Raw genomic sequence first — 27,060 nt, forward strand, 5'->3', positions numbered from 1 at the left:
TTTTTTTTTGTCGTTGTTTTTTTAAAGTAAAACTAATCGAATTCCTTACGTATGGTAAGTTAGCAGGAAGTAAATGGACAAAAATATCAAAATAATATTCAAATAAAATTAGTAACATAAATTGAAGATCCATGGAAGGCACACTACACAGCCCACTGTCTATACTACGTATAACTCCCAATTTTGTGAACTCTGTTAAAGAAAGATATAGACACAGAAATTGAATAATTATAGATAAACAAGAAATCGTATTTTAAAAACATCAAGAACAAATAGATGCTTTTGCCATACAAAAGTAGCTGCAGCGGATCCAGACGAGGGAGAATGGAGATGACCGAGAAGTGTATCACCATCTATCCCTTAGAAGGGGTTGTTAAATAATTTTAATACTATCAAAATACAAATTATTACAAAACATTAAGAAAATTAATGTAATAAAATACCTGTGCCAGTAGCATAGATATTTATTTTATTATATTTGCTTATTAACAGAGAGCGGTAACACAGTCTTAGCACTAATTCGTGCATTGTTCTTGCAACTCGGCTACGAATGTTACCTCGTTGGGAGTTGGTTGCAGATTCTTGCACGAAAACAGTAAAGAGTACAGTGAATAACTCAATATTATTCCATTAGGGAAGGAGTGAATAGTAAAAAAAAAAAAGACTCAGAATGATAAAGAACTGTTCATATTTTCTGTTAATGGAATTCCGGGGATTGTAATACCGGCTTGTTACTTGTGTATGTGTGTAACGTCCAACTGCCGTAGTGCCAGAAGCTGTCAAATGGTACCTACTGTGCGAAGCTCTGTTGGTATAAACAGAGAGAGAGACCGAAGATAATCCCACCAGATCCCACCTTCTAAGCAAATATAGTGACACAGAATATTAACAGTGTTGAGCTATTCACTTTACTCTTTACTGCCTCGTGAAGGAATTTCTCATGTGCACTTGATGCGCTTCGTATCTAGTCTGAGTTGGGCAAATCAATACGCAACCGTTTAATGGGATTGTGTTATTTTCTACTTTAATAAAAAAATTGGACATGTGATGTCAAAACTAGCATTATAAGTATATTAACAATATAATGTATGTTTTGATAATTTTTGTATGTAATAACAGAAAGAGTTAGTGTTTGGAGTTAAGGATAATAGACATCTACAGTTCTGTACTTGGTTTCGACATACCGTAATAGTACTGTATGTCTGCAGTGAACCACTTGAGAAATGTCTGGTGGCAACACGTAAATATGTGGTGATGATGTAATATAACACGAGCACAAGTAATTGTGAAGCAAGACATGTTGCTTCACAATTATTTCATTTGTTTGTTTGTTTGTTTTTTTACTTCAGGAAAAGATACATTAATTTCAAAATGTTTGATTAATCACTTTTATTTTACGAAACGTCTATGAAATCCCTTGGTAGAGTAATTTAAACCTCGAGCGAAAAAAATAACTTTTTTTGAACTTTAAATAGTTTAAAAACCAATCCTGTTGAATACGAAAAACCTATCTAAGGTTCAACGACAAGTGGAAATACTCGAATTTTTTATATAAACATATCTTAAAATCAGTTATTTTTATATAATATTATTTTATTTGAATTATGCATACGAATTAAAATATTGGAATCATATGAGTGAAAAATTCAAGTAAATTATATTAATAAAACAAGTGTTACAAATTATTTTAAAATTTTCTTGATACTTATTTGCCTCACCCAAAACAAATGTGAGCACGACCAAGCAAGGTTGAGGAGCTTAATAGTGTTTTCGTCATCAAATTCTGCACACCGCAAAGCAGTATTTATTATCTGTTAATTTTTGTTAAATTCTTTTACGGATACTATTCATTTCGGTATACTGGAAAATTTTATTTTATACGAATTTATGATGCTAAACCAGAGGAAAACTTCTGTGTTCCAGCAAGGTGCTTTTCCGGAAATGGAGATCTGTTGATTATCCGAGATAGATGAATTAGTCAGACAACTAGTTCGCCAGTCTTGTACCCTTGACCTCTTCTATGTATAACAGCAGTTCACAATAAAAGATTCATAGAAACTTTGTTTTCAGGTATCAGATGTGTGTGTGTGGTGAATGGGTGGGCTCGACTCGATCACTTACAATATATTGCTTCACTATATAGGCCCAACTTTACTCTTCCTTTGCTTGTTGGCCCTCAACTGAAATCTGGCATTTAAGATGGTAGTGAAACTTGGACGAATATTATGCTATAATTGAAGCATTCGAAAGTTAAATTCATCTAAATATTATTATTTTCATATTCTTCAATTGTTTGTGTAATCTTGGATTTGACTCGGATCACATTTTAATGTACTGGTATTCGATTTCTTTTTCTTCATTCCAAAAAGTTATCTTAAAGAAAAGGACTGTGTTTACTTTAATAGAAAGCATTTTATCATTGGCATAAGAAAGCGTCACGAATTATATAATTCCAACTCTTTAAATAGAAAAGTGAACATTCCCCTACTTCCCCCATTACTCAAATAGAGATTTGAAAGTATTATTCCGCTTCTTAGGGCATGTTTTAGGCTACTCACTGGTCTTTCATTTTACTTCATTGAGATATATTTTTATAAGATTAGGTATAATGACTTTCTTGAAATTATTAATACTTTTTATTTAAATCTGAAATATTGCTACTTTTATGGAAAGAAAATACATTCATTTACCTGCAGAATAAAATAGAATCCAATGCCAACGGAGAACTAACAATAACCTGAAACAGCCAATTTCTAGATAAGTCAATCGCATTGAGCAAGTAACCTGTAACAGAGAACGTATAATTAAAAAAAAATATTTTAGTCTATATGAAAAACATTTGATAATAGGGAATTTTTTTTACTAATCATTGTAATGATTCTTTTAATTTTCTTTCTAATTCGATTTGTATTTTTTCCCTTTAAGAATAATCGACTTTTCATTTAAGAAATGATTTTTAAAGCATATAGTCCATGAAACATATGAGAGACTCCTACTATTTTGAAGTTCTGTTAACGTAATCTTTTATGCAGTTAGGATTAAAATCATGGTTCAAATTTAGCTATATCAATACATTTTATAATTCAGTTCTTCCATATCAACTGCTGCTGATTTGCAGAGGTATGTTAATTGCAAATCAGAAATAAAACAAATAGCTGGCTTTTCATACAGTTTACTTCCACCATTCATGCCATTATGTTGCTTGGATTGCCATCGTCTCCTCTTTACTTTAGTTTTTTACGTATTTTTGCAGATATGTAGTTGAATTAAATTTCTTTATAATGTCGTGTTTTATGGGCCTTACTGTTAGGCTCATTTTCTGACTATGATCAAGAATGACTTTCTGTTTGACACACTCTTTGTTTTGAATCAGACGAAATAGTTTATTACCGAATCATTTTGCAAAGGTATGTCACCTCGGTGAAAATACGAAAATTACTGCAATATTCATCTGGATGATATACCTAGATGGGGTGAGATGGGAAAGCTAATGCAAAAACAGAGATAGTGTGAAATGGAGGTGCATAGGATGGGATTAGACACAATATCAGCTTGCGTGTTACAAGAAAGTTCGAAGGAACTGGCAGTGCCTTTGACCAGATTGTCTCAACTTTGGCACGATCTTAAGGGAGTGGAACGAGAATAAAAAAAAGTTCCTTTGCATAAAGAAGACAGAAGCAGCGCTATCGGCAGATCCACTCCGTAGTGGTCGTTAAACTATTGGGGAACTTAAGGTCAAAAAAATTCAGGAATAAGTGGAGAGTAAACATGGTTTCGATGGTAGGTCATGCATCAATAATTTGCTCACTTTTTTAATAATAAACTGACAGCTGAGTTTGATGGGGAGAAATGGATACACGAAGATATTGCTGCAATTTGCATAGGCACTACATAAAACCATGTTACTTAAATTGGAGCATATGGGTTTGGTACAAAGCTAATGTGGATAAAAGAGTGAGTGATGGATAGACATAATAGAGCAGTTTATGGAAGAAAGAATCTAGGAGAAGGCATGTAACTGGCAGTGTGCTACAGGATTCCGTATTCGTTCCACTGATATTGATCTTGTAATTTAGGAAATGATCCTAGGGGAAATATTCAGTTGTTTGCTGATTATGCAAAACTGGATAGAGCAATAGTTCATAAAGATAATGTAGAGATCTTGCAAGATGATTTAAATAGACTGACAGTATGAACCAAGGAGAATGGCTGTCACTTTAATGTGGCATAGTGTAAGGTTGTTCCATTTGGAATGAAAAGAATATCAGCTGTGTACCATATCGATGGAACCAGACTACAGGAAATTAATAAAGCTGGGGATATGGGAGTTCTGGTGGACTATGAGAAGTTCAAAGGGCATATTGAAAAAGTGGCTAAAATAGCTGATGGGTTTTAACAGGTTATTGAAGGACACACTGACAAGTAGAGAAAAGATGGATATTGTATCTTTATCAGACTTTGAATTACTGTTGCGCACAAGATCTGGTCACCTGGATTCCTTGGGATTGAGGAAGGGATGAAAAGGATCTGGATGATAGTGAGCAAGATAGTGGCATGTCTATAGAATATTCTTTATTAGGACAGAGTGAAGATTTGTTACAGAAAATGGAGAATATGATCGATATATAGAAGAAATTTTCCAATATACGACTAGTGGGATGGTAGGGATAGCGATCATCCTTGAGGAAATGAAGAACGTAATTAATGAGGACGTGAGGTGTAGCTCCTTTGCTTAAAGAGCGGTAAATGAGTAGAACGAATTTCCAGAGTCAGCTGGGAATTTTGTTGGTGGATGAGTTCAAAAAATAAGTTTGATAGGTATTATTTAAATAGTGGTTAGTGGAATGTTTAGTGGGCCTTCTGCAATGAGCTTGAGGACTGTGGAGATGCCACTGTGTACTACTGCTAATAATAATTATGCGCTTTTTTATTTATGGATTATTTTCTTCCCTCATTAACTGCTTGCGTTTTGTCTGCCACCTAACATTTTAGTCGAGCAAAGGAGAGGTTGATATTGATATACAGCATCTGTAAAATTATATAACACGTCCTTTTACTAAAATTTATAATTTCTAAATATCATTTCAAGGTTGTTTACTAAAATAAAGAACCAAAAGTCTTCAGTTCGGCGATGCGAAATTATATAAGTAAAGTGGATATCAGATCCAGCATTATTTCAAAGCCGAATGCAGAAACTATGAAAGTTTTTTAAAAATAAGTTAGCCAGAGAGCTTACGGGAATACACTCACCGGCATTCCCATTTCTACATTCGGCATTGAAATAATGCTGGATCTAATATCCACTTTACTTATATAATTTTGCATCGCCGAACTGAACACTTTTGGTTCTTTATTTTAGAAGATACTGTACGTACCGACCGAGAGTTCGCTTACGAAAAATACACCTCTCCGACAGTTCAAGTTCCTTAGTATTGAACGAGAGTTTTTGCTCTCTTAGGGTTTCTTCTGGGTCTGGCTCCCACTGAGGGAAGGCGTTTAAGATTTCGGGAGGTTTTGCCTTGAGAGAACAATTTGAGTCTCTGGGGATTGGCATTTTTCGGCAGGGCATCTGGAGAGTGTAGGTGGGTGCTTTTCCCTGGAATATGAGCGGTTCTGCTCAGTGATAGGGTGAGCCTGTCATTGAGTGGAACCAACGCTGTGTTGGAGGATCTTTCAGTCATTCGTAGGGAGTGGTCTGGAGGATCGCCTAATTTTTAGAGATGTGCTTTACTTAAACAGTGTCTGGTCTCTGAGAAGAACCGACCAGTTCGAAACAGCTGTCAGGCCAGTGAAATCTTATCAAAATGGACTAATAGAAAGCGAATATATAGACACTTAGGCAGCGTTTGTTTGCTAAGTAGTCCGTGCTAACGCAACTCGTGAATGCCGTCGAGTGTATTCCCATAAGCTCTCTGGTCAACTTATCTTTAGGAAACTTTCATAGTTTCTACATTCGACTTTGAAATAATGCTGGATCTAATATCCACTTTATTTATATAATTTCAGGTTATATTTGTAGGAATATTAGTGCAGTTGATTATGATAAAAAAATAAAAGGATTGTTGGAGAATTATAAAAGATCTAATGTAAGAACACTCTTGTTTCGTAAATTTTAATTCACGAAACTCAGTATTATTATTACTAACTTAGTATTTTATATGAACTTTGTGTTTGAGCTTAGTAATTTTTTAAGGACGGTGGCTGGGTTTAGTTGCAGGACATGCTTCTACACCAGTATTTTCCCAACAGTAGGATGTTTTCCCTATGGAGGAGAGAGAGAGAGAGACGGCTCGTGTGTCAAAAAAGGAAAATGCAATGTCATGTCAAAATAGCCACTTCAATTTTAATCGCACAATTGCAGCGCATCATTACTGTGTACATTTGCTACACACTAAGTGTATATTTCTTAAACGCCTCTTTTGACATTTATTTAGGAATGCTAAAAAGATAAAGTTAAATTTGCACATTGTCATATAATACAGAAAGGGGAATACAAAGCCTTAATGATTTATTATAGAATTGAGAGTTCTAAGTATATTACTTTGTATGCATTTTTTATACAAAAACAGTGCAATTTATGTTATAAAATGTAATCACATTCTCATTGGTAATATTTAATATTTTAAGCATTCGTAAAATAAAGATGCATCATTTGCTTCTCTTCAATACAATTTTACTAACAATGTTGTAAGATAGTCGACTCGTCTACTAGTGACTGTCGATGATTAAAATATTTCTTAATTCATCGACAGTCGCTCATTCACAAGTCATTAAGTTTCTGGAATAGAGAACCACGCAGACACTGAAGAGTAAATGATTTATTTGTATAAATTCCATTCCGGTGTCTACTTATTTTTCTGTTCCAGAAATTTCGAGATGAATCAGAGCAACACCTACGGAAATGTTAACACGGAAATTTTTCTTTTATAATAGTCATTCTCTGTAATTTCATAATTCCCCTTCCATATACATTGCGTTTGAATTCTTGAGATAGGAACACCTTGATTTGGCTTGTTTTTCCTCCGAAAAAAACAAGCCAAAATATCAATATTTTTAAATGTAAATGACAATGAAATTATTCCGTTGTTATTCGAACTGTGTAGTAAATTTTATGAGTTAAGATTCTTTGTATCTTAATGATATCTTAATAAAAATTATATGTTTATTAAAAACTGTGAACATATTTTAGAATGCATCATTTTCTCTTAAATTAAAGCGATAAGATACGGGGTAATTGTTTCTTTCTGAGGAAAAAATCTTTAAACTTTAGATGAAACCATCATTTTAGCTAGTCTTTATTTAGTTTTATAATATCAAATACATAACAAAATTTTACAATTTGCTTATATAGTACATTTTTATCGATCTTGTAACCATTTTCGTTGAAAATAAAATAGAAAAACAAGAAACTTCAAGTAAGTCCGTACCATTAAATTAATTTGCTGATAGTTCTACAAACATCCAACTAAACAGATTTTTTTCTCTTCTGGTAGTAAGTAGAATGTGAAATCGCATATATTTTAGAAGTTGTAATTAGATTTTTCACTTACATGAACGTATTCTAATTTCGGTTTATTTCCTTAATTTATTCTAAACATACTATTTAGAATAATGTACAAAACCACTTTACAGTTCAATCAGTTGTTGTTGTCCTTTTGTAATAAATCTGTTGCTTTCCCTTGTCTTCCCATTCAAATAAACATTCTCTTCGAAAGTTACTGTTCCAAATTAACGAATTTCTTAAATATGACCTTGACTGTTAGTTCATTCGGTGTTTTGAGTGAAAAAAAATTCTTCTATTAATAGTACGCTTCAATACTTACTGTGCAACTGAAGATTGCTTCGAAGAAATATATGGCCTGCTATAATCCACACAAGGCTTATAGCGCGGATACCATGGATCACATTTAAATTCCCGAGATCTGAATGCCCAGTATTCATGCTGCGAACACTCTTGAAGAAGGAAAAGGCTGAACATATCTGCTTACATTTACCTGCATAACCAAATATTTCAAATATTATTCACAAAATTATTTCATTATTCTGATATAAATTAATCTTTTAAATACTACATCAAATTTAATTTTTAACTTAGCTGCTTCAGATTTGTTTATCCCACATTTTTTTAAAAAAAATTGAATTTTCTGGAATACTTTTTAAGTGCAGCTTGATAGTTTATATAATTAAATTATATAGTTTGTGCAGTAAATCATATTGTATAGTTTGTGATGAAAGGAAGTGAAAAATAACATGAATTTTTATAAGGAAAAGAAACAGGGATACATTAAAAATGAGAGAAAAACGGTGAATATGAAAGTGGACATAAATTAAATTATGAAGCGTTAACTGGATAATGTAACTGTTATAAATCTGATTGAAAATTCAGTCAGATCAGGCGGCGTTAAATATAACTGAAATGAAAATAAAATTAATGAATTTTTTTTTTCAATCCATGCGTTTTAAACCAGTTCCGTTCATTAACAGCGTCTGTAACACACCAGTACTGTTTGTAGGTTCGTGACTGAGAAAGAAAAGAAAGTATTGATATCGTAGTCGTAGAAAACACTGTCTGGTGTTTTCTACGACTACGATATGAGAGAAAGTGGAAGAGAAGATGATCTTTCTGGTATCCGGAGAGTTCATTGAAAAGGCAATTAATCGAATGAACAATTCATCGAACAACAATTCGAAAATGCAATTCATAGAAAAAACAATTCACCAAAAATTTTAACTTTTCGTAAATGTTATGATAAAAGTGATCCATTTAGAACAAATACTGAGCCGTGCAGAGTGAGAAAGCAATGCTACTTTAATAGGGAATAATTATAGAAGAATATGGTTTCGTATTGTCTTTCTTGTCTGATAACTGTTTCATGCCTGTTCATGGGAATGATTTGCCTGTTTCCGGGACAAAAAACCCAGCCTACGCACCCTCAATTATTATTATTGTTACTAGTAGTAATATGCGACTTCAATACATCAATTATTATGGGATGAATTTTATTCATCCCATAATAATTCAAATAGAATTATTATGGGATGAATAAAAGTTTCAAGTAGCGAATCTGATTCAGATTCGCTATTTGAAACTTTTACAAGAAAATGTCGAACCGTTCCAGTTTTCGGTTCAGCTATATTCGAGGAAACAAAGAAATAACGTGTCCAAATTATGTTTTACAATAACTATCTGACTTAGCAGAATTAGTAGAAGTTGTCGGTACAAGAAGCTGTCTGAACGATTCAGTTTTTGTTCTAAATGGATCACTTTTATAATAACATTTTCGAAAAAAAGTTTCAAAATGATATTAGCAGTTCCGCTTTGGCTGGATCAATTTAATGAAATTTTAGTTAAAATTTTCGGTGAATTGCATTTTCGACGAATTGTCGTTCGATGAACTGTTTTTTCGATGAATTTTCATGGAACCGATATTTCTATGAAGCAGTGCTCTATAGCAAAAAAAAAAAAAAAATACCCATGACTCTGCTGAAGAGAGAAGCCATTCACCATGATATGTAGTGTACGTTGAGAGAGGAAACGGGCTAAACATTACACCTCCGTAGCTCAGTCGGTATAGACGAAGTCCTTGGCCGGAAATGCCTGGGTTCGATTCCCGTCTATGACGTGAGGAACCTTTACCTGGTCTCTTTCGACTAAAGGTGAATTAGCCGATCTCATACACGTGTTTGATCTATGACACATGATCAAACAGATGCGGATATATAGACAGAGAGCCTACATCACCAACTGCGCTGCTATTTAACTACAAGTTATTTATTTTTCATAAAATAAATAACGTGTAGATAACGTATAAATAATAATGTGTAAATAAAATAAATTTTATAAAAACTAAAGGTGAAGTGATTAATTACATAGTTTGCGAGCATCTCGCAAACTGCCACCCAGGAATCAACTGATGGCATAGCATGGAGACCGGTTGCCTATCGATTCCCAAAACTTAAGACTAAACAAGTCCTGCCTACCACTACCTTTTAGGAAATGAGAAAAAAAAAGATATTGAAGGATTTATTTCGAATGATTGTTTCTCCCTGAGTAAAATAATATAGTAATATATATTGTTGGACTTGATCCTACACATTTGTCTGCCTTATTAGTTTATTCCACAGATATCCTCAAAGTTTTGTTAATTGGTTATTTTTACAACTGATGAAACTAATTGGATGAACAGGAGTAGGAAATGTTTATCATATGAATAACTCTTTGTTACGCCATTGGTCACAACTCAGTTGTAACTAGCGAGCCGTTCCTATTAAAACATTCATTTGGATATTTCTTTTACTCATGTTTATACATATGGGTTTATTTATTCCTTTGTTAATGTGTCTACAGACCATTCCGGACTATTCTAATTTATTTGATTTTGCTGTTTATTTAATCGGTTATATTCACTGATAGAAAGGAGAGTTGTCGCTTGAAGATGCCGTCATTATGTTATTGCTTAATATAAAATAAGCATATTTGATATATATATATATATATATGTACTGTACTCAATTTACTGGGGATCAGTGAACAGAGAGAACATTCGGATGGGGGAGAGAGAGAGAATTCGATCACTTTTATTCTCAGAAATCTTTTTTTTTGGGGGGGGGGGCTACATTGCATTCTTTTCTCTTTTTTTTCCTAGTTGGGAAAAGGCTTTAGCTAATTTCTAGTAACATAAATGCACTTGCATTTGTTTTGTTCTTAATATAGCGGGCCTGGTTGGCCGAGTGATTAGCGTATCCGCTCTCTAGCCAAAAGGCTGCGGGTTCGAATCCCGCCGTGGGCTTGGATGTTTGTGATTGTCTGTGAAAAGTGGTGGGCGGTAGATGGCGTTGGTGTAGTTGTAGTTCATTGTAGTCGGTGGATTGCGAGTGGTGGAGATAGCTGTAGAGTAGATGCTTCCCTCGATGAGTCTTTGGACTCACTGGAGGTGTCAAGTAATAATAATAATATAGTGAATACTTATTTTACAGTACAGCAAACTGCTCACCTGGATTTGGTGAGCAGTTTCTCACCAAATCCAGGTTATAGTGCAAATATTTTTCCTTATGTGCGGAATAATATTGACTTAGTGCAGGATTGTTCAAACTGAAAAATAAGCTTTGGCTATTTCAAGAAATAGCTATCAAAATAAGTAACGTGAAAGCTTGGGCATTTCTTTCACATGTGACATCCAGTTTCAGAGATGTTACAGTTTTAAGTAAGTTCAATGGTTAAATGTCACATTACTTGTTAAATCCAGGCGTTGTTTTTTTAAAGCCAGGAGTGGAGTGGAAACATATAATGGACAACGGAAAAGTTTTAGGTATTGGATTTTAGCAGCAATGAAACAACAGAATTATGTGGATTGGATAAATTCTGACTATTGCTACTCTTAATTACCTGTCCAGAATAACTTGTATAATCATAATTTATTTTTTGTTTCAACTAATAAATTACTAATATTGGATATGTGAGCAATTTAATTGTTTTCCCTTCATAACATTACTGTCACTTACCTGGTGGAGCCTTTGACGTTACATTTACAGTATGACCGTCGTTGAGTACCACATCCATCACAGTAGCAATTATAATTACGAACATCATAACGCACAAAGTAGCTCTATAAGAAACAACAGTGAAACAATATTAGTTCCATATATTTTGATTCTGGAAATAAAAAAATATATCTCCAATGAAATTATAGTGCGTGTGTATAATCTGCGAATAAAATTCGATCAAAATGTGACACATATTTATTATCTTAAGTTACAGTTTACTTCCTTCTCAATATTAATCCGACTCAAGAAAGATTATTAGCGTCTATGAGCCTCCGTAGCTCAGTCGGTAAAGACAAAATCCTTTGGTCGGAAAGATATGAGTTCGATTCTCGTCTATGACGGGAATCCAACCCAGATCTTTATGTGGTTTCTTTCGACTAAAGGTGAGTTAGCCGGTCTTATACGGAGGTAGAGGCTTTTCCACCCGGAAATTCTGGTTTTTCGTCCCTGAAAACAGGCAACCCGGTCCCGTGAACCACACAAGGCTCTACAGTCATAATATATATATATATACACATAATCTCTCATTAAGAGGGCTCAACCCTCCCCCCCCCAGAGGGACGGGGGAGAAAGGGGGAAACTCCATACGATTATTATTATTTATTAGCGTCTGTAGTATATTGGTATAGTACCGTGGGTGTACAATCAAGATTGGATAATCCAGAAATCCTGCTGCGGAGACCAAACATGGAAAAACTTTTTCAAGTCACTTTAGGTCTAAAAGAAACACAACGGTGGTCTTACTCCGAACAGTAAAATTCATCAACTACCTAAAGAAATTTACATGACATCTATGTAAACTTACTTCCTATTGGTCGGGGAGCTGATATGTTAAAACACTAATAACATGTATCAACGACATATGCCATAGTATCGATATCAGTCAGTGAATATTAGTTTATTATATTTCGTCGTTAGATAGAAAACCTAACAGGAAATTTTGTTTCAAAATTAAAGTTTTAAATGAATGAAACAAGATACATACAGCACTACAACTTGTGAGGTATCCAGCTGAATTTCTTGTTTTAATCTACAATCTTCTACGGAAAATTTCAAGGGTAAGTCCTTTAGCACTGTCAAAAACAAATTGTAAAAATGAACTGCATTTCACAAATAATAAATGCGATTCAGACTTTATTTAATTTTAGAATTATTGAATTTTTAATAAATTAAGCGTATTAAATTTCAACTATATTCGTCAGAAATCATGTTATGTCATACAAAAGTATCATGAAATAAAACTACGCTTCGCAATCTTTAAGCAGTGACTGTTGTTATCATATTCAGTTATATAAATACAGTACTCCTAGAACTGAACCTTCAGTTTTTCTTTCCTAGAACAGACAGTTCAACTCAATTACATTGACATAATTTTCATCAATCATTCGTAATGGTTGTATAACTAAGTAATAAAGTATAACTATTGGACACTGCACTGTGAGCTTGTATATGTAATTCACTCAATGGGAAGTATATAAAAAAATCAAACGAAAACATCTTTCCACGTATATGTTGCCTAGTTGGAAGAATAGGTGCTCAATTCGAATTCTTCTTTCAAAGACATCATCATATAGATGATGTATTTGAAAGAAGAATTCGAATCATGTTTAAGGAGTTTGAAATCATGGCCAACATCTATGGGTATAAGACCAGTGTATTATGTCGCTTGCGTTCTTCTGGCCGGTTTACTGGTTTTGCACAACGAAAAACCCAGCATCTTGCAGGGAAACTCTGCTACTTCCATGTGAAACAGGCTGACTCACCTTGTTGAAAAGCCTTTACAAAGGCTTTTCACCTTGTTGAAAAGCCTTTATAAAGGTTCGCATCCTGATGGAATTCGAATCCAGGTATTTCCAACCAAATGACATCGTTGATACTGGCTGAGTACGGATATTCCTCTCGGAAGAGAAGAACTGCTTCATATGAAGGTGATAGGATTTTTCACCCATTAAAACATGCAAATCGCTCAGTGAAAGCACACAATCTGTGGCTTAATTGGTTAATTAACTTTGGCCCTAACCAAATATTCCTGAAAACGCTGTTAACAACATACGTGATGATTACTCACATTTTTACACACGCACAATCCCTACCATGGTGTGAGGGTGCAAAATCTATAATATATCACTGCCACGTATGAGCAAGTGATGTCAATACGAAAGAAGGAACTTGTTTGTGTTTTTCAACAGCTGAAGACTATAGTAAAAAAAAAACTGTGGTGATTGACTGTTCCAGAGCACAGGTAGAAGATATAAAAGAGGACGAGAAGTTGATTCTGTCTGTTTGGAGCTGGGCGGTGAATGGATGTTGACCAGCAGCTGCTCATGTGTTTATGGATTTCAGATTGAAGTGAAGGAATGGTGTCAACTAGTTAGGAGCTCATGAAAATACCTGGAAAGATGAAACCGTACGTCTTCGATAATAACGAGTGAGTTTATAAGAGAGAGAGAACAAGTTAACCTAATCTCCCTATTCTGGAGAGAGTACAAGTATTTTGGAGAGATGTTTGGTGCTGTATCCCATATATGAGAACAGTAGTTTTAAGGTAAAGTGGATTTAGGATTTATATAGCATTAGAAGCTGTAATCTCTTGAGGTGAGAAATAATATCTTCAGAGGAGGATATAGATGTGATGTACATATTTCATGAGAAGCTAGGAGTGTAAGTGTGAAGAAACATCTGATATTAAATGGAGATCTGGGTATTATCTGGGGTGATGAGAGGTAAAGTGTGCTTTCCCTCTTTCGTGAACTATGGCACGATTCTGTTTTGGTTCAACTGAAGTTGACTAGATTGTTGTCATTCTTCCCCCCCCCCCCCACACACTGAAATATAGGAAGGAGACAGTGTGGTTTAAGGCATTGTTTATGAAAATCCTCTAGTTTAATATAATATATAAGGGAATTGCAGGGTTTATCGAATGAAAATAAGAATGGAATGTATATAAAAAAAACAAACGATAGGATTTGAGGTTAAGGATATGCCATTTATGAATATGAGCTAGCGTGGGCGAAAGGACAGAGGTCTAGGATACTCCAGCATTGGTGGATAAATCTGAAATAATGCCACCCATCATGATTCTCAGTAAACGAGCAGAGATGAAATTGAACAATCCTGTTGCAGTGCATGAATGTACACCATATGTTGGAATTTAGTAAATGGGTCTTTGTGCTAAACCCGATCAGAAGTCGTGGAACTGTCTATTCACTAAACGTTTACAAAGTTTTGGCCCACAGTTGGTAGCTAATGGATCTTCTGCGAATTGAGAGTTGTGGAATTCCCTACTGAGAGAGATTAATTAACTGATGAGCCTCTAGCTAGTGGTTGATGACTTTCTCCATGCACTCATGAGGTGAGTGTAATGGCTAGCTTTTATCTTCTTTGGGGTACATTGGATCCTGCCGAAGAGTAGATGAACATCGACTGGGATATATCGGCTTCCTTTAAAGTACAGATTGATTTACCAAATTGTAAAATGCTCTTTTTACAAGCGATTTGTAAATAAACAAATCGTGGAAATTGTTAATATCCGACCTTTCGCTTGGCAATGATTAGCATGGCTGATAACTAGAAAATTATATATATACACACACACACACACACACACACACACACACACACACACACACACACACACACTTTAATAACCCAAAGCAAAAAGTTTTCTTAACGCTTCTCTGTATATTCACTTCAGTAACATGCACACTATCTTAGATTTTTCGAATTTTATTATGGCAGCATTTTCAGATATATTAAATTTACTTATTTGCACGCAGTTATTGACAATTTATGATTTGGAGACTCCATTTTATTAAGAATAATTCATGAAATTAATTTCATGAAAATGACTGAAAATTGTAGTTCACACAAATCTTTTTGTACAGAAATTATATTCATCTGTTATTTTGTACGTCATTCAGGGATAAATCTACCTTATATATATAAAATTCTGATAAGCCTTTTTATGTCACAAACGTTTAGAAACTCAGGGGCTACCCTGAATGTCGAGTCATCAGAATTCAAGGAGAACTGGCCTACCAGTGCGGAACGCGGGGGGGGGGAGAGTAGGCGTCAGTGTCCCCAGTGTCCGGAACACGGGGGTTGGGCGCCGTAGGCCTCCTAGTATAAAATAATTTAGATTCTACAAGTCGTTTCTAAGACTCTTCAAAAAAATTAAGCTTAATCTCTTTAATTCATAACTATTGAATCATTTGTTTCATTTGTATGCCTTTCCATTAATATGATTAAATATATTCCGTTTATTATTTATATAAATCAAGCTTCTTTGTTCATATGCTAAAATGAAGATTATTTATTCACTATCTTCAAATTAATTCTTGGAAACTGTTAGAAATGATAATGTTTCCTGTGTGTGTACTACTAAGAAAACTACCACATCTTACTCTAATAATAGTTTGACAGTCTTTAAACAAGGAAAATTGCAATAAGGAAATAAGAAAAATGCATTTAACATGAAATGCCTTGCCGTATTCGTTGTTAAGCAGGTCATGGTAAATGTGGCTGCCGTACAATACAGTACTTGTTTTTATTAAACTTAATATCAGGTTTGGAAATTTGTAGAGCTGTAACGAATTACTTGTAGTCTTCTTATGTTACAAGATAACAAGAAGAGAAATAAACATACGCTTTTCTAAAGTTGATTTTTGAAAAAAATATAAGTAGTGCTTCAAACACTGCGCTATCTATTGATCATACAATGAACTGTCATATATTTTTTGTAAAAGTAATCGCTATAATTTTCCTACATAGGTAAGCGAAAGTAATAGATGATTTAGTTAAATACATAAGGTAACTTTCCGAGCACTTAGCATTGGAGTCGTGACTGTCTGAGTGATCTAAAAGTTCTGCGACGTTAAACATCAAAATAATTCTAAAACGGAGAATGACTCACGTAAAAACGATTAATGTAGAATTTTCGCCAAGTATCATAGGCATCGTCTGGATCACAGAACGGCAATTAATCAATAACAGACAATTCTAAAAAGCAACACCTAAGTAGCTAATATAGGATAACTAAATAAAGTTCCTAACTTATTAAAAAATTAATGATTAACAAATTTGAAAAGTACTATCACCCACAAAGGGTATAGATCTAGACCGTCGGATCTATTTAAGTAAGGACAATGAAGTAAAGTTTCACATGCTTCTTTATAAAGACGTTCTACGAGTAAACGACTTTTATGGCTCTTGTCTTGTTCCAATAAACTCTGTTTAGTGTTGATAGAATGCTCTGCAGGTCCAGACTGTTCAGACGCAGTATTTATTATAAGACTTGTGTTCTTCTAGATCAGTGGTTCCCAACATTTTTCCCCTTGTGTACCCCCTTTCTGTAAATTGTACCCCTTTTTTTAAAATAGCTGTTTTTAAATACTGACATTTATTGTTCCATAACTAACGTTTTACATTTTTGTTTTTTTTACTTTACTTGTTTTTCTGCAATTACTGATTATTTTTCGTGTATCCCCTGAACGGCCAAGAAAGTACCACAGATTGGGAACCGATGTTCTAGATGAATAAAAGGATCTTCCAGTTTCTCCCTAAAAATAACACACAAGAGCAAGGAATCTGGTAGCCGCCTGGATAAGTAAGAGGTGGAAGCTTGTTTTAAGAAGTGAGTAAAGTGGAGATTTTTCTGATGGAGAGAAAAGCAACAAACATATTCAGTTGTTTTAAATCAAAACGTTTTAAAGAGTAAGCAGGTTGCTAAAGCACGATCTTCCTTTCGTAACTCCATCCTGGCCGCCAAAGAGTATTTTTCTGTTGTCAACCCAATTCTGAATCTTATTCCTAACTAACTTCTCTAATACCTTGACCACAACTCCAGACACACAGACTGGTCTATAATTCAAAGCCTTACTCTTATCACCTCCCTTATGAATTGGAACAATTGTACCCGCTTTCCACTCTTTTGGAACTTGACCCAGTGAGAGACTCATGTTGAAAAGATATACAAAAGCTGTTGTTAACTCTCTGGTACATTCCCTCAAGACACGTGGTGAAATAGCATCACGCCCCATAGCCTTATTTATATCAAGTCTATTCAATTCCTCATATACCTCCTGTTCACTTACTAACAGTTCCTCCTCCTTTCCCACTGCTTTCAAGTTCTGCATGATGCCACATTCACAAGAATGAAATACCTTTAGAAATTGCTCACTAAATATTTCAACTATATCCTCCGCAGCGTCCGTTTTCACCAATCAATCCCATCCTACCATAATCATTCTTTCTTCTACTGGCGACATATCGAAAAAAATCATTATTTTTTTTGGCCGCTTTAGCTAACTGTTGCTCATACTGTATTTTTGCTACTCTTATCAAACTAGTCACCTTCCTCGCCTGCGCTTTGTACTTATCATGCAACTGGTTGTTATAAATACTCATTTTGTGTTTCTTCCATAATACCTTCTTCCAGATTGCATACCTTATCTCTTGATTCATCCATTTTACACCCACTTTATTTACCCTCTTGACCCTTGGAATGCACTCTGATATTGCCTCCACCAAATGGTTCTTGAATATCTGAAGGAAATTCTTCTTGAAGTAATTCAATGGCGTCAGATAAAGGAATATTAGTAAACAAGGATACAACATCTAAACTAATAATATCCGAAGTGTCTGGGCAAATTTTTTGACTTTGATTGGAATTCTTTTGATTATGCCAAATCATGATATTTGATTATTGAAACAAGCGTTAAACATAGTACGAACACTTAATTTTTTTCCATTTTATTTAAGTAATTACTATATCATAATTAATAAACTCACACGTCTTCCCTTCAAGGGAAGAAGTGTGAAACTATATATTAGCATTTTTTTTCTTCACAACATAGAAGATGGGATAACATAATTTTCACAGAAAGAAAATTGCCTAATTGTTTTTTTTTTTTTTTTGAGTAATCTTAATTGGAAATATGTGACTGGATATTTTAAGTATATCTAAGTATAATGTTGCTGTAATTTTTCAAATAAATCAAACCATAATTTATACGGTTTCCTTCCCTTTTCCAAGTCATTCCGATTGTCATTATCAACGTTGTCATTTGTCAATATACACACACCAGCCAAGCGTATCTTTCTTGTTTCATCGTTATTTTTTTCTGAAATTATGCATTCTGATTTTATAATTGTTACGGCAATTCAAGAATAAATACAAAAGCTCACCACTTGCTTTTTTTTCAAAACTTTCTTCTCTTCCCTTCCCACCCACAGTGCAAACGTCCATTTGTGACATGTCCCGACTTCCTTGCCTCTTTCTTTCAAACGATTCTACTTTAACATTGTGTACAAACAAAATGAGCCTTATTTGCACAGTACTTCAATTGACCACTCAAGAAGAAGAATCTGAACAGTTCGAATACCAGATTCTCGAACTTCTTCCCTTCATTATTGTCGTTTCGATTATTTTATTCAAAATATCTTATGGTTTTAGTTCTCTCGGCGATAATTCGAAACAACTAACCAACTACTGTATTTTCAAATGTGAGAGAGTCGTCAATTTCTTCATTACCTGAGCAATTTCTTCTTGCCTACATTTGTACTCTGCACAGGTAGCTACTGAAATTTCAAGTACTGTTTACAGATTAGTGTGCTTTATTGGATCTTATACAAGGATCGTTTAAACCAAGATCTTTTACCATTTTTTTAGTTGGATTGATTTCTATATCACTGCAGGTCATAATAGTTTTTGTATTTCATTTTTTCCTATTAATGGAAAGTTTTAGGGCTCTGTTATCTTGCTTCTCCCTCTCTCTCTCTCTCTCTCTCTGATTAACCTAACCTACCATTTATGAATAATTCTATTAATTCTTTTTCTGAGAGTGCATAGTCTCTTCCTTTTAAGAACTTAATTTGAATACTGATTGCCGCGCTATTACTCATTAATTAAAAAGGTCAAATTCAGGAAAACAACCTTTGTTTCCTCGAGCTCTGCTTATTTTTAATTATGTATAGTTCTTCAAACAAATGATACCGTTATGCCAACTTCCTAGCCTACCTTGGCATAAACATAATGTAAATATTCCTCGATGAAACTGGGCTTTCTCAGCCTTTCTAGACTTCTGTCTTTAATCTCAGCAAACTCCATAAAACCAATTTAGAACACTTCACAGATTTGGAATAGTTCTCCTAACACTTCCCCATCTTCTGTAACTCTCAAGTTTGAATCCAATGGAACTTGACGGACGTCTATCAGGACTGACTATCTACTGAAGGTCAGTTAACCAGTCTCAAATGGTAACGGTATTATCCTCCCAAAAATCCAGCAAACGAATGCGTAGAAGGAATGATATTCTTTTCGAACTGCCATTTGCAAAATGTGAGAGTTTGACGTGGAACATTGTCCTACTGGAAGATTCCAAATCCATCGGTCCACATTATCACCACGTAGGACAATACCTAGGACGAGGATTCAGTGATGCTTATGAGAACAATCCTCATACTGATGCCGCCACCACTGGACTCTTTCCAGCCAATATGCAGTTTAGTTTGCCGGTAATAGTAAGGTTGTGATCCATGAGTGTATAGAGTAATGAATTCTAAGCTATCTCCATCGATAATTTCACTCACCTCCTGCAAATTGTGGTTTGGTTGAATGACCTGGGTTCGAATTCCATCCGGGATATGAAGCTGTAAAAGAATTTTTTTTTTATCTGAAGGTGAGTTTAGCCGAATGTGAAAGGGTTTTTATTCCTGATAACTCGAGTTTTCCATCACTCAAGACAATCCGCAAGAATATGTGCAGTTTACAAGCATACTATATACCGCTTAGCTCTAAACCCAATCCAACCCTGAAAATCGCTGCTTCTGCAAACTCCCTTCCTCGTACACCTAGCAGAATAATGCATCAAGATTATTCGCTGGCTGACTTGGAAGCCGACCAAAATGTTACTATTAGATCCAGTTTAGTGTACTTTCTAATTGCTGGTTTGTGAAATAACTGTTTTAAAGTTGTATCCTCGAAATGTTTTCTCTTTATGATTTCAGATACTGAAAACACTCGTATTGCATGCTGGAAGAAATGGGGGAAAAGTAAACCGGATGTTTGCTCTATCGTCCGAACGCGGTTTTGCTTCTTCTGGCTTTCCGATAAGCGAAGTGGCGATATTACGCCAGGCGATGAGTGCCTCGTACGTCAGAGCCTTTATCTTTTTTTTTGGGGGGGGGGGGGGGGATAGGGGCGTCATATTTCGATCATTACCTGCGTCAGCTCACCCTAGCTAGTTTTCTTCAATCTGATGTTTATGCCAGCAAAACGTCAGTGAAGTTTGGGGTATACGAGATTGTTGTGGCATGAATATCGTTTCCAGCTACGTGTTTTAAACTTCTACCCTAGCTTGAATGTTAAATTAACATTCAAGATAGGGTAATATTCAAGAAATTGTTAAATTGAAAAATTAACCCTACCTTGAATGTATCAAGAAGAATATCTGTGTAACTTTATTGTCATTTATGGATCTGAATGAAAGACTTTTTCTAGTTAAGTTTTTAAGATGTTTTCACAAAATATCTTGGAAGCGCTTGAAATTTATCTATGTTAATAAATGTTTTACATTCATTTTCTTAACATGTTAAACCGAACGAGCTCCCAATGCAAGTAACTAAGGACTTTTCAAATGAAGGTGAGTTATCCGGGTCTCCCTATAAGACTGGCTAACTCGCTTTCGTTTTTCTGCGGAAACTCGGCTTTTCTCCTTTCAAAAACTAGGCATACCCGCATAAAGAACTTCGCCTTACTTGCTTCGGCAATAATGAAAACAACAGCCTAAGTAAAGTAACCTTGCTTCACTTAAATCTATTTATTCAGTAATAGAATCCATCTGCATAATATATTGTCTGTTAATATGTATGTATCCTCTATCCAGTTTGTTCAATGCGCAATGAAAAATCGAGTTTCTGGGAAGGAAAAAAATCCTCCCACGAGCTATGAAATAAGTTAGTTCGCTTTTACTCGAAATGTCCTTATAAAACTTATCCGTTCTAGACGCATCCAAATCCAGATTTGAATCCCGCCTGATTTTTCCAACCAGAGAGCATCTTCAATACCAATAAGTTGCGGAAGCGCTTTATATATATATATATATATATATATATATATATTAAAATATTAAAATTTTTTTTCCCGTAATTAAATATGTTATAGATTTCATTGTGCTAACGTTCTTTCCAAATTAACAACTGTCTTTAATATGAATAATTTTCAATGAAATGGTTAAGAAGTATTATTGTAAACATAACCAAAGAATTGTATTCAAAGTTGGAAATTTTTCTTACCGTAGCCTAGCGTATTGTTCATATCTTCTGCAGTGCATGTAGATGGAATGCATAAACCGAGACGTACAGAAAGAGAATGGAAATAATGAGCCACAGCGTAAATATTTGATGAAATCTGCAAAAAAGTAAAATATTTGCATTGATTAACTATAATGTCGATTTTATTATGGTATTAAGCAATGTGTTTATTAATAACTATTAACTTATTGGGTTTCAGTTTGAATGAAAATTGGTTTCTGTATTTTGGTATGGCACAGTCCGTTTCGAAATTGTTTTTATTTTATGTAGCAAATGCATTAGATCCAGGAATAAAAATTATTTAAAACGAATTGCCAGAAAGATTAAATACTTTTGTTTTCGCCAAAATAAATTAAATAATAAAATAAAATGGACAATTTCGTCATGACTGCTGATTTAATGATTGTTATTTGGAATTCACTTTCCCGTCCCCTGGTTGGCTGAGTGGTTTGCGTGTACCCTCTCTGTCTCTCCAACAGGCTACAAGTTCAAGTCCTGCTGTTGGACGTGGTTGTTTGCGATCGTCCTTAGGTGGGAAATAAATTTCATTGCTCCGTGTGAGACCACCGCCCAGATTATTGGAAGCTTGAAAAAGTTCCATGTTTGTTCTCTGGAGTAGGCTTTCCGAACTATGTAAACATTTAAATAAAAAATACAAAAGAAATATAAAAATTAATGAATAAGGAAAAATCAACACCCAATCATTTGTACGCCTTTCAGTATATGATATCCTCAACAGCCTTCTGTAACACCACATCTCAAAAGCAAATATCCGTTTCTTATCTTACTTCTTTAGGTTCCAAGTCTCGCATCCATAAGTCGCTGTTAGAAAAACAACTGCATCTAAAATCCTCAACTTTGTTCCCATAGAGATAGATCCATCCTTCCAGATTTTAGACAAGTCTCTGACTGTTGTTTTAGCCATTCTTAACCTTTTTCTGACATCTTCTGAACAGCAATTCTTCACTTAATTTAAATTATACATATTTGGTCGTTTTATAATAGAAATACAATTTTATTAATACAGACCAGTTTACAATAAAACATTTGTTAAACATTTATTTATTTCTATTATAAAACGACCAAATACAACTTTTTTTATGTTCCTTTTAATTTGCATTTACTAGCTTTCATATCTCCGTAACGCCTTGAAAAAGCCAGACAGTTTGCTGGCGAAACTGGTAGGTTTTAATAAATGTTTTATTGTAAACTGGTCTGTATTAATAAAATTGTATTTCTAGCAATTCTTCACATTAATAATGGATCCCAGGTACTCAAACTTGCTGACTTCCTCAATTATTTCTCCATTAAGATGCACTTGTTTCTCAAGAGCTTCTCTGTTTTTCCTTTGAGAACCATGATCTTTGTCTTGCTAGAATTAAGTTGAAGTCCTCTGTTATTACTGATCTTGTTAACTTTGTCAAGAATTAGTCCTAGTTCTTCCATGTCATTACAAAGGAGTACTGTATCATCAGCGTACCTCAGATTACTGATCAACCAAGGATTAACCAAGTAACAAAATATAATTCGGAAACCTCTCTAGAGACTTGTGCCACCCTGAAACTGATTTGGCCCAATCTCGCCCTATTAATGAAGCAAGAAATTTAAAATTTGATAAAATTCTGGAAAATTGTTCTGAACAAAAAAGCAAGAAATTTTCTTTATAATTATTTTTTTGGGGAAAAATATGATCAATAAATATTTAATTTTTTATATTGTTTAATGGCATATATTTCCAAACGAACCATTCACGTTTAATCAGTATAGTCACCCATATGTGCTTCCATATTTTTACTTCCTCTCCTAACTAACATTTAATTTTTTAAATCTTAATGTTTCAAATCCAGCATTTTTCAATGTTTTGTTATCTACAAAAAAAGGAAAACATGAATAGTTTGATCCAACATGGATCTGTCTAAAATGTTGACTATAAGCTAATAGTTTAAAAAAATATACAACTCTTCTTTTTCAACTTTTACACTCTCCACCCCATTGTTTATTTCACAATTACCACATGAATAGCTAACTTAAAATAATTTCACAGTGCGAATGCTAAAATTATGTTCGACTTTGCATCCTGATTTTGTGTCATCCAATATTTACAAACTTGCTGAAAGTTAGTTTGATCATCCCCTGGAAAGGCAGATCCTCAATTTCGCTTTGTTTTACTCTTAACAATATCATTTCATCTTATGTTTGCTTTCGTTTTCTAATGTAAAGTTACCTGACCAATTCATTCTATGGCCTGAAAATGTTTGTTATTAAATATGACTGGAGAGAGAGAGATGGTAAGATTAGATAGGCAAACGGGCCAGATTGCATTACCAAGTGAACTATATCTGGATCTCAGTTATTGTTGCTAATACATTTTCATTTTGTGGTCAGCATTAATTACCGTAACTCACAATACAAATAATAGCACTTATTCAGAAATTGGTTTTACTGTACCTGTCCTGGACTACTGTAGTTTTCTAGAGCCTTAATACGATGATGAATTGTGAAAAATTCAGGCTTTGGAGGTAGTATAGGTTTTAATATCAGAGTGCAGTACTCTCCTTGAAAATAATGCCTTGTCCCATCTTTAGCAACTATATCAACACACTCATCGTATGATCCAAATGCTGTTAACGTTCCACCAAGTACTCCTCCTGCTGGTTTTCCAATTGCATCCAGTACTGTAAGAAGGGAAAAAACTGTTAGGTGGTTTAAAATTAATTATATGATACTTATGTAGACTATTTCTACGCAATTTAGCTTCCTAATATCTTCCTTTCCCTCCTCTCCTGTTTTTCTATCTCCGACTGAATATCTCGATAAATACTTCCGGCATTTGTAGAGTAGTAGTTAATATGCTGCTGATCACAATATCAGATATAGGAGATATAGGTTAATTGATATATTAATTATGAATATCAAAAGAGCGCTTGCGTGGCACAATCGAGTGATACTTGAGTTTAAGAAACTGGGCTCTTGAATCGTCTCAAAGGAAGAGAGGAACTTTTTTTCTAGACATTTTTAAGCCAGAGTGAATTTGCAGGTATACTTTTAACTCCTCTAGAAAACCTTTCCCCAAAGAGAGCTCGCTTAGAAAACATACAATAATTAACTATCTTAACGAATCCAGTTAAAAAATAACTAAATCCCGTACTACCATTAAAAACTTATACATTCGTACTTGAAATGGACGTTTAAAATATGTAAGCAAAAGTAGTACCAGAAGTAATATATATATATATATATATATATATGAATGGGTGGGAGAAATATTCTGTGCTACATCAAAAATGTGCCATATCAGAAATGAAGATAACTGCTTCCTAAAAAGTGTAAAGTCTCCTTGTCCTTAATTTAGAAAATGGCCGCTGTATAGGTTAAGACAACGTTTAATTATTGCTTCCCTAGCATTCAGTGAAATTTTGAATCGTACATTATCTCACAATAGCTTACATGTGACGTAGCATATTTTCCCAAGCCCGTTAAAGAAAACGTTTCATTACGACATTCGTATTTTTTTTTTATTTATACTTTTATTATATAAGTTATTATATATATATATCTGCATTAACAGAAAAAACCTGATTATAACTGTTTATAAAATGATTAGAAACTTCAAAATATTAATAAAATATTTAAAAATTAAATTATATTGGTTATAAATTAAGCCGTCTGGAGTATTAATAACTATTCTCAATATCATCAGTTAGTAGATGCTTTATTACAGTTCCTCATAAATACTCTACAATAACTGAATACGATACCTTTATTTTCCTTACTTCTCAATAAATACCTCAAACTGTATCAATCTTTGGTTCTTATACTTCTAAATATAACTATCAACAGTTCGAACTTTGTCATATAGCGTCTATTGAAACACTTTAACTGGAGTATTTTTTTTATTTTCATTATTTAGGATTCATTTTTTTTCTTTGTACTGATAAACAAATTTTTATTTAAAAACTGTCCCGATGTTAACCCAGAATTTGTTTTCAAGTTCTTTCACTGAAGAACTAAATAGAGCTTACCTAACAAATTTTAACTCATAATATTAAGAAAAAATAGACTCAGATATAGCATTTAATGCAGTGTTAAAAGTTACAGAATTAGCGATATAAAATATAATACACAATGTTTACATTTACAGAATTGGCGTGTTGCGTAGTTTGTTATTATTAATAATAATAACAATAATAAAAATAATAAAAATAACAAATTATTAATAATAATATTAATAATTTGTTATTATTATTATTATTATTATTACATTACAACTCCAGGGAGTCCAAGGACTCATCGAGGGAGGGCACCTGCTCCACAACTCCGTTTCTACCATTCAATTACCAACTGATCGCACCTGCACCAACGCCATCTACTGCCGACCACCACTGGTATTTCCACAGACAATCAGACATTCATGCCCGCGGCGGGATTCGAAGCCGCAACCTTTTGGCTGGAGAACGGATACGCTATGCACTCTGCCAATACTTTATCAATACCTCCTGATTATTAGAATTTATAAATCTGTATTTCTGTCATTCATAAACACACTGTTTACAAAAGATACAAACGTACTGTTTCAAAACAAGCGAAATGATATGCAATATCCATTAAGTGAAAAGCGGTTATTCCAAAATTTTGCAAAATGTGCAAGTTTTCTTTTTATGATAGGTCTAACGCTGTCTCACTCACTTCAGTTAGCACGTCTGTTCCCTCAAAATCGTTTATTTTGGATGTGAAGCTGTAGTGTTGTCGGAAGAATGGCACGTTCTCTTCCCGGAAAGACCTGGGTTGAAATATCTTCAAGGAAAGTTATTTTCAGCTAACTCTGAGTTAGTCTCGGCCATTGGCGGTAAGTCTTCGATTGGAAATTCTTGTTTCCAGTTTTACCAGAAGGTGAAAACATACCATTTTCAGACATAGTTATAGTTATAGCTGTCTCTGCCAGTGGAATGGCAGCTGTAGCTCCCTCGGCGTTCACTCTGAATACCTTGGCTTCAGTAACGTAACTATGATATTTTATTTCTCCGTGAACTTTCAGCGGGCTATAAAATCATTTTTGGAACTTTCATTAGTGCTTCCTTAGCGCACAATTTGTTCTTTACTCCTGAAAGCAAATTTGTTTTATGTAGAGTATACAGTACAGGAGTTCCTCCATCTCCTTGAAGAGGACTTAATCATTAGAAATTTAACTATTACCACTTGGGTACA

At 34.2% G+C, this 27,060-nt stretch overlaps 1 protein-coding gene across 1 annotated transcript in view; it reads right to left on the bottom strand.

Moving 5' to 3' along the window:
* LOC150098089 (nose resistant to fluoxetine protein 6-like) overlaps window positions 1–27,060 on the bottom strand; it is a 125,870-nt gene that overhangs the window by 30,375 nt on the left and 68,435 nt on the right. The window contains exons 2-6 of the mRNA XM_090406679.1: window positions 21,838–21,952; window positions 12,530–12,617; window positions 11,503–11,606; window positions 7,824–7,994; window positions 2,691–2,784 (exon numbers count right to left, since the gene is read on the bottom strand). Of these exons, the coding sequence (XP_090262805.1) occupies window positions 2,691–2,784; window positions 7,824–7,994; window positions 11,503–11,606; window positions 12,530–12,617; window positions 21,838–21,952 (572 nt within the window). The remainder of the gene's footprint in view (window positions 1–2,690; window positions 2,785–7,823; window positions 7,995–11,502; window positions 11,607–12,529; window positions 12,618–21,837; window positions 21,953–27,060) is intronic.

Source organism: Typopeltis vanoorti, chromosome 16 (genome assembly GCF_054136105.1).
Source record: "Typopeltis vanoorti isolate ZY-2024b chromosome 16, IOZ_Tvanoo_1.0, whole genome shotgun sequence".
NCBI classification, from domain to species: Eukaryota; Metazoa; Arthropoda; class Arachnida; order Uropygi; family Thelyphonidae; genus Typopeltis; species Typopeltis vanoorti.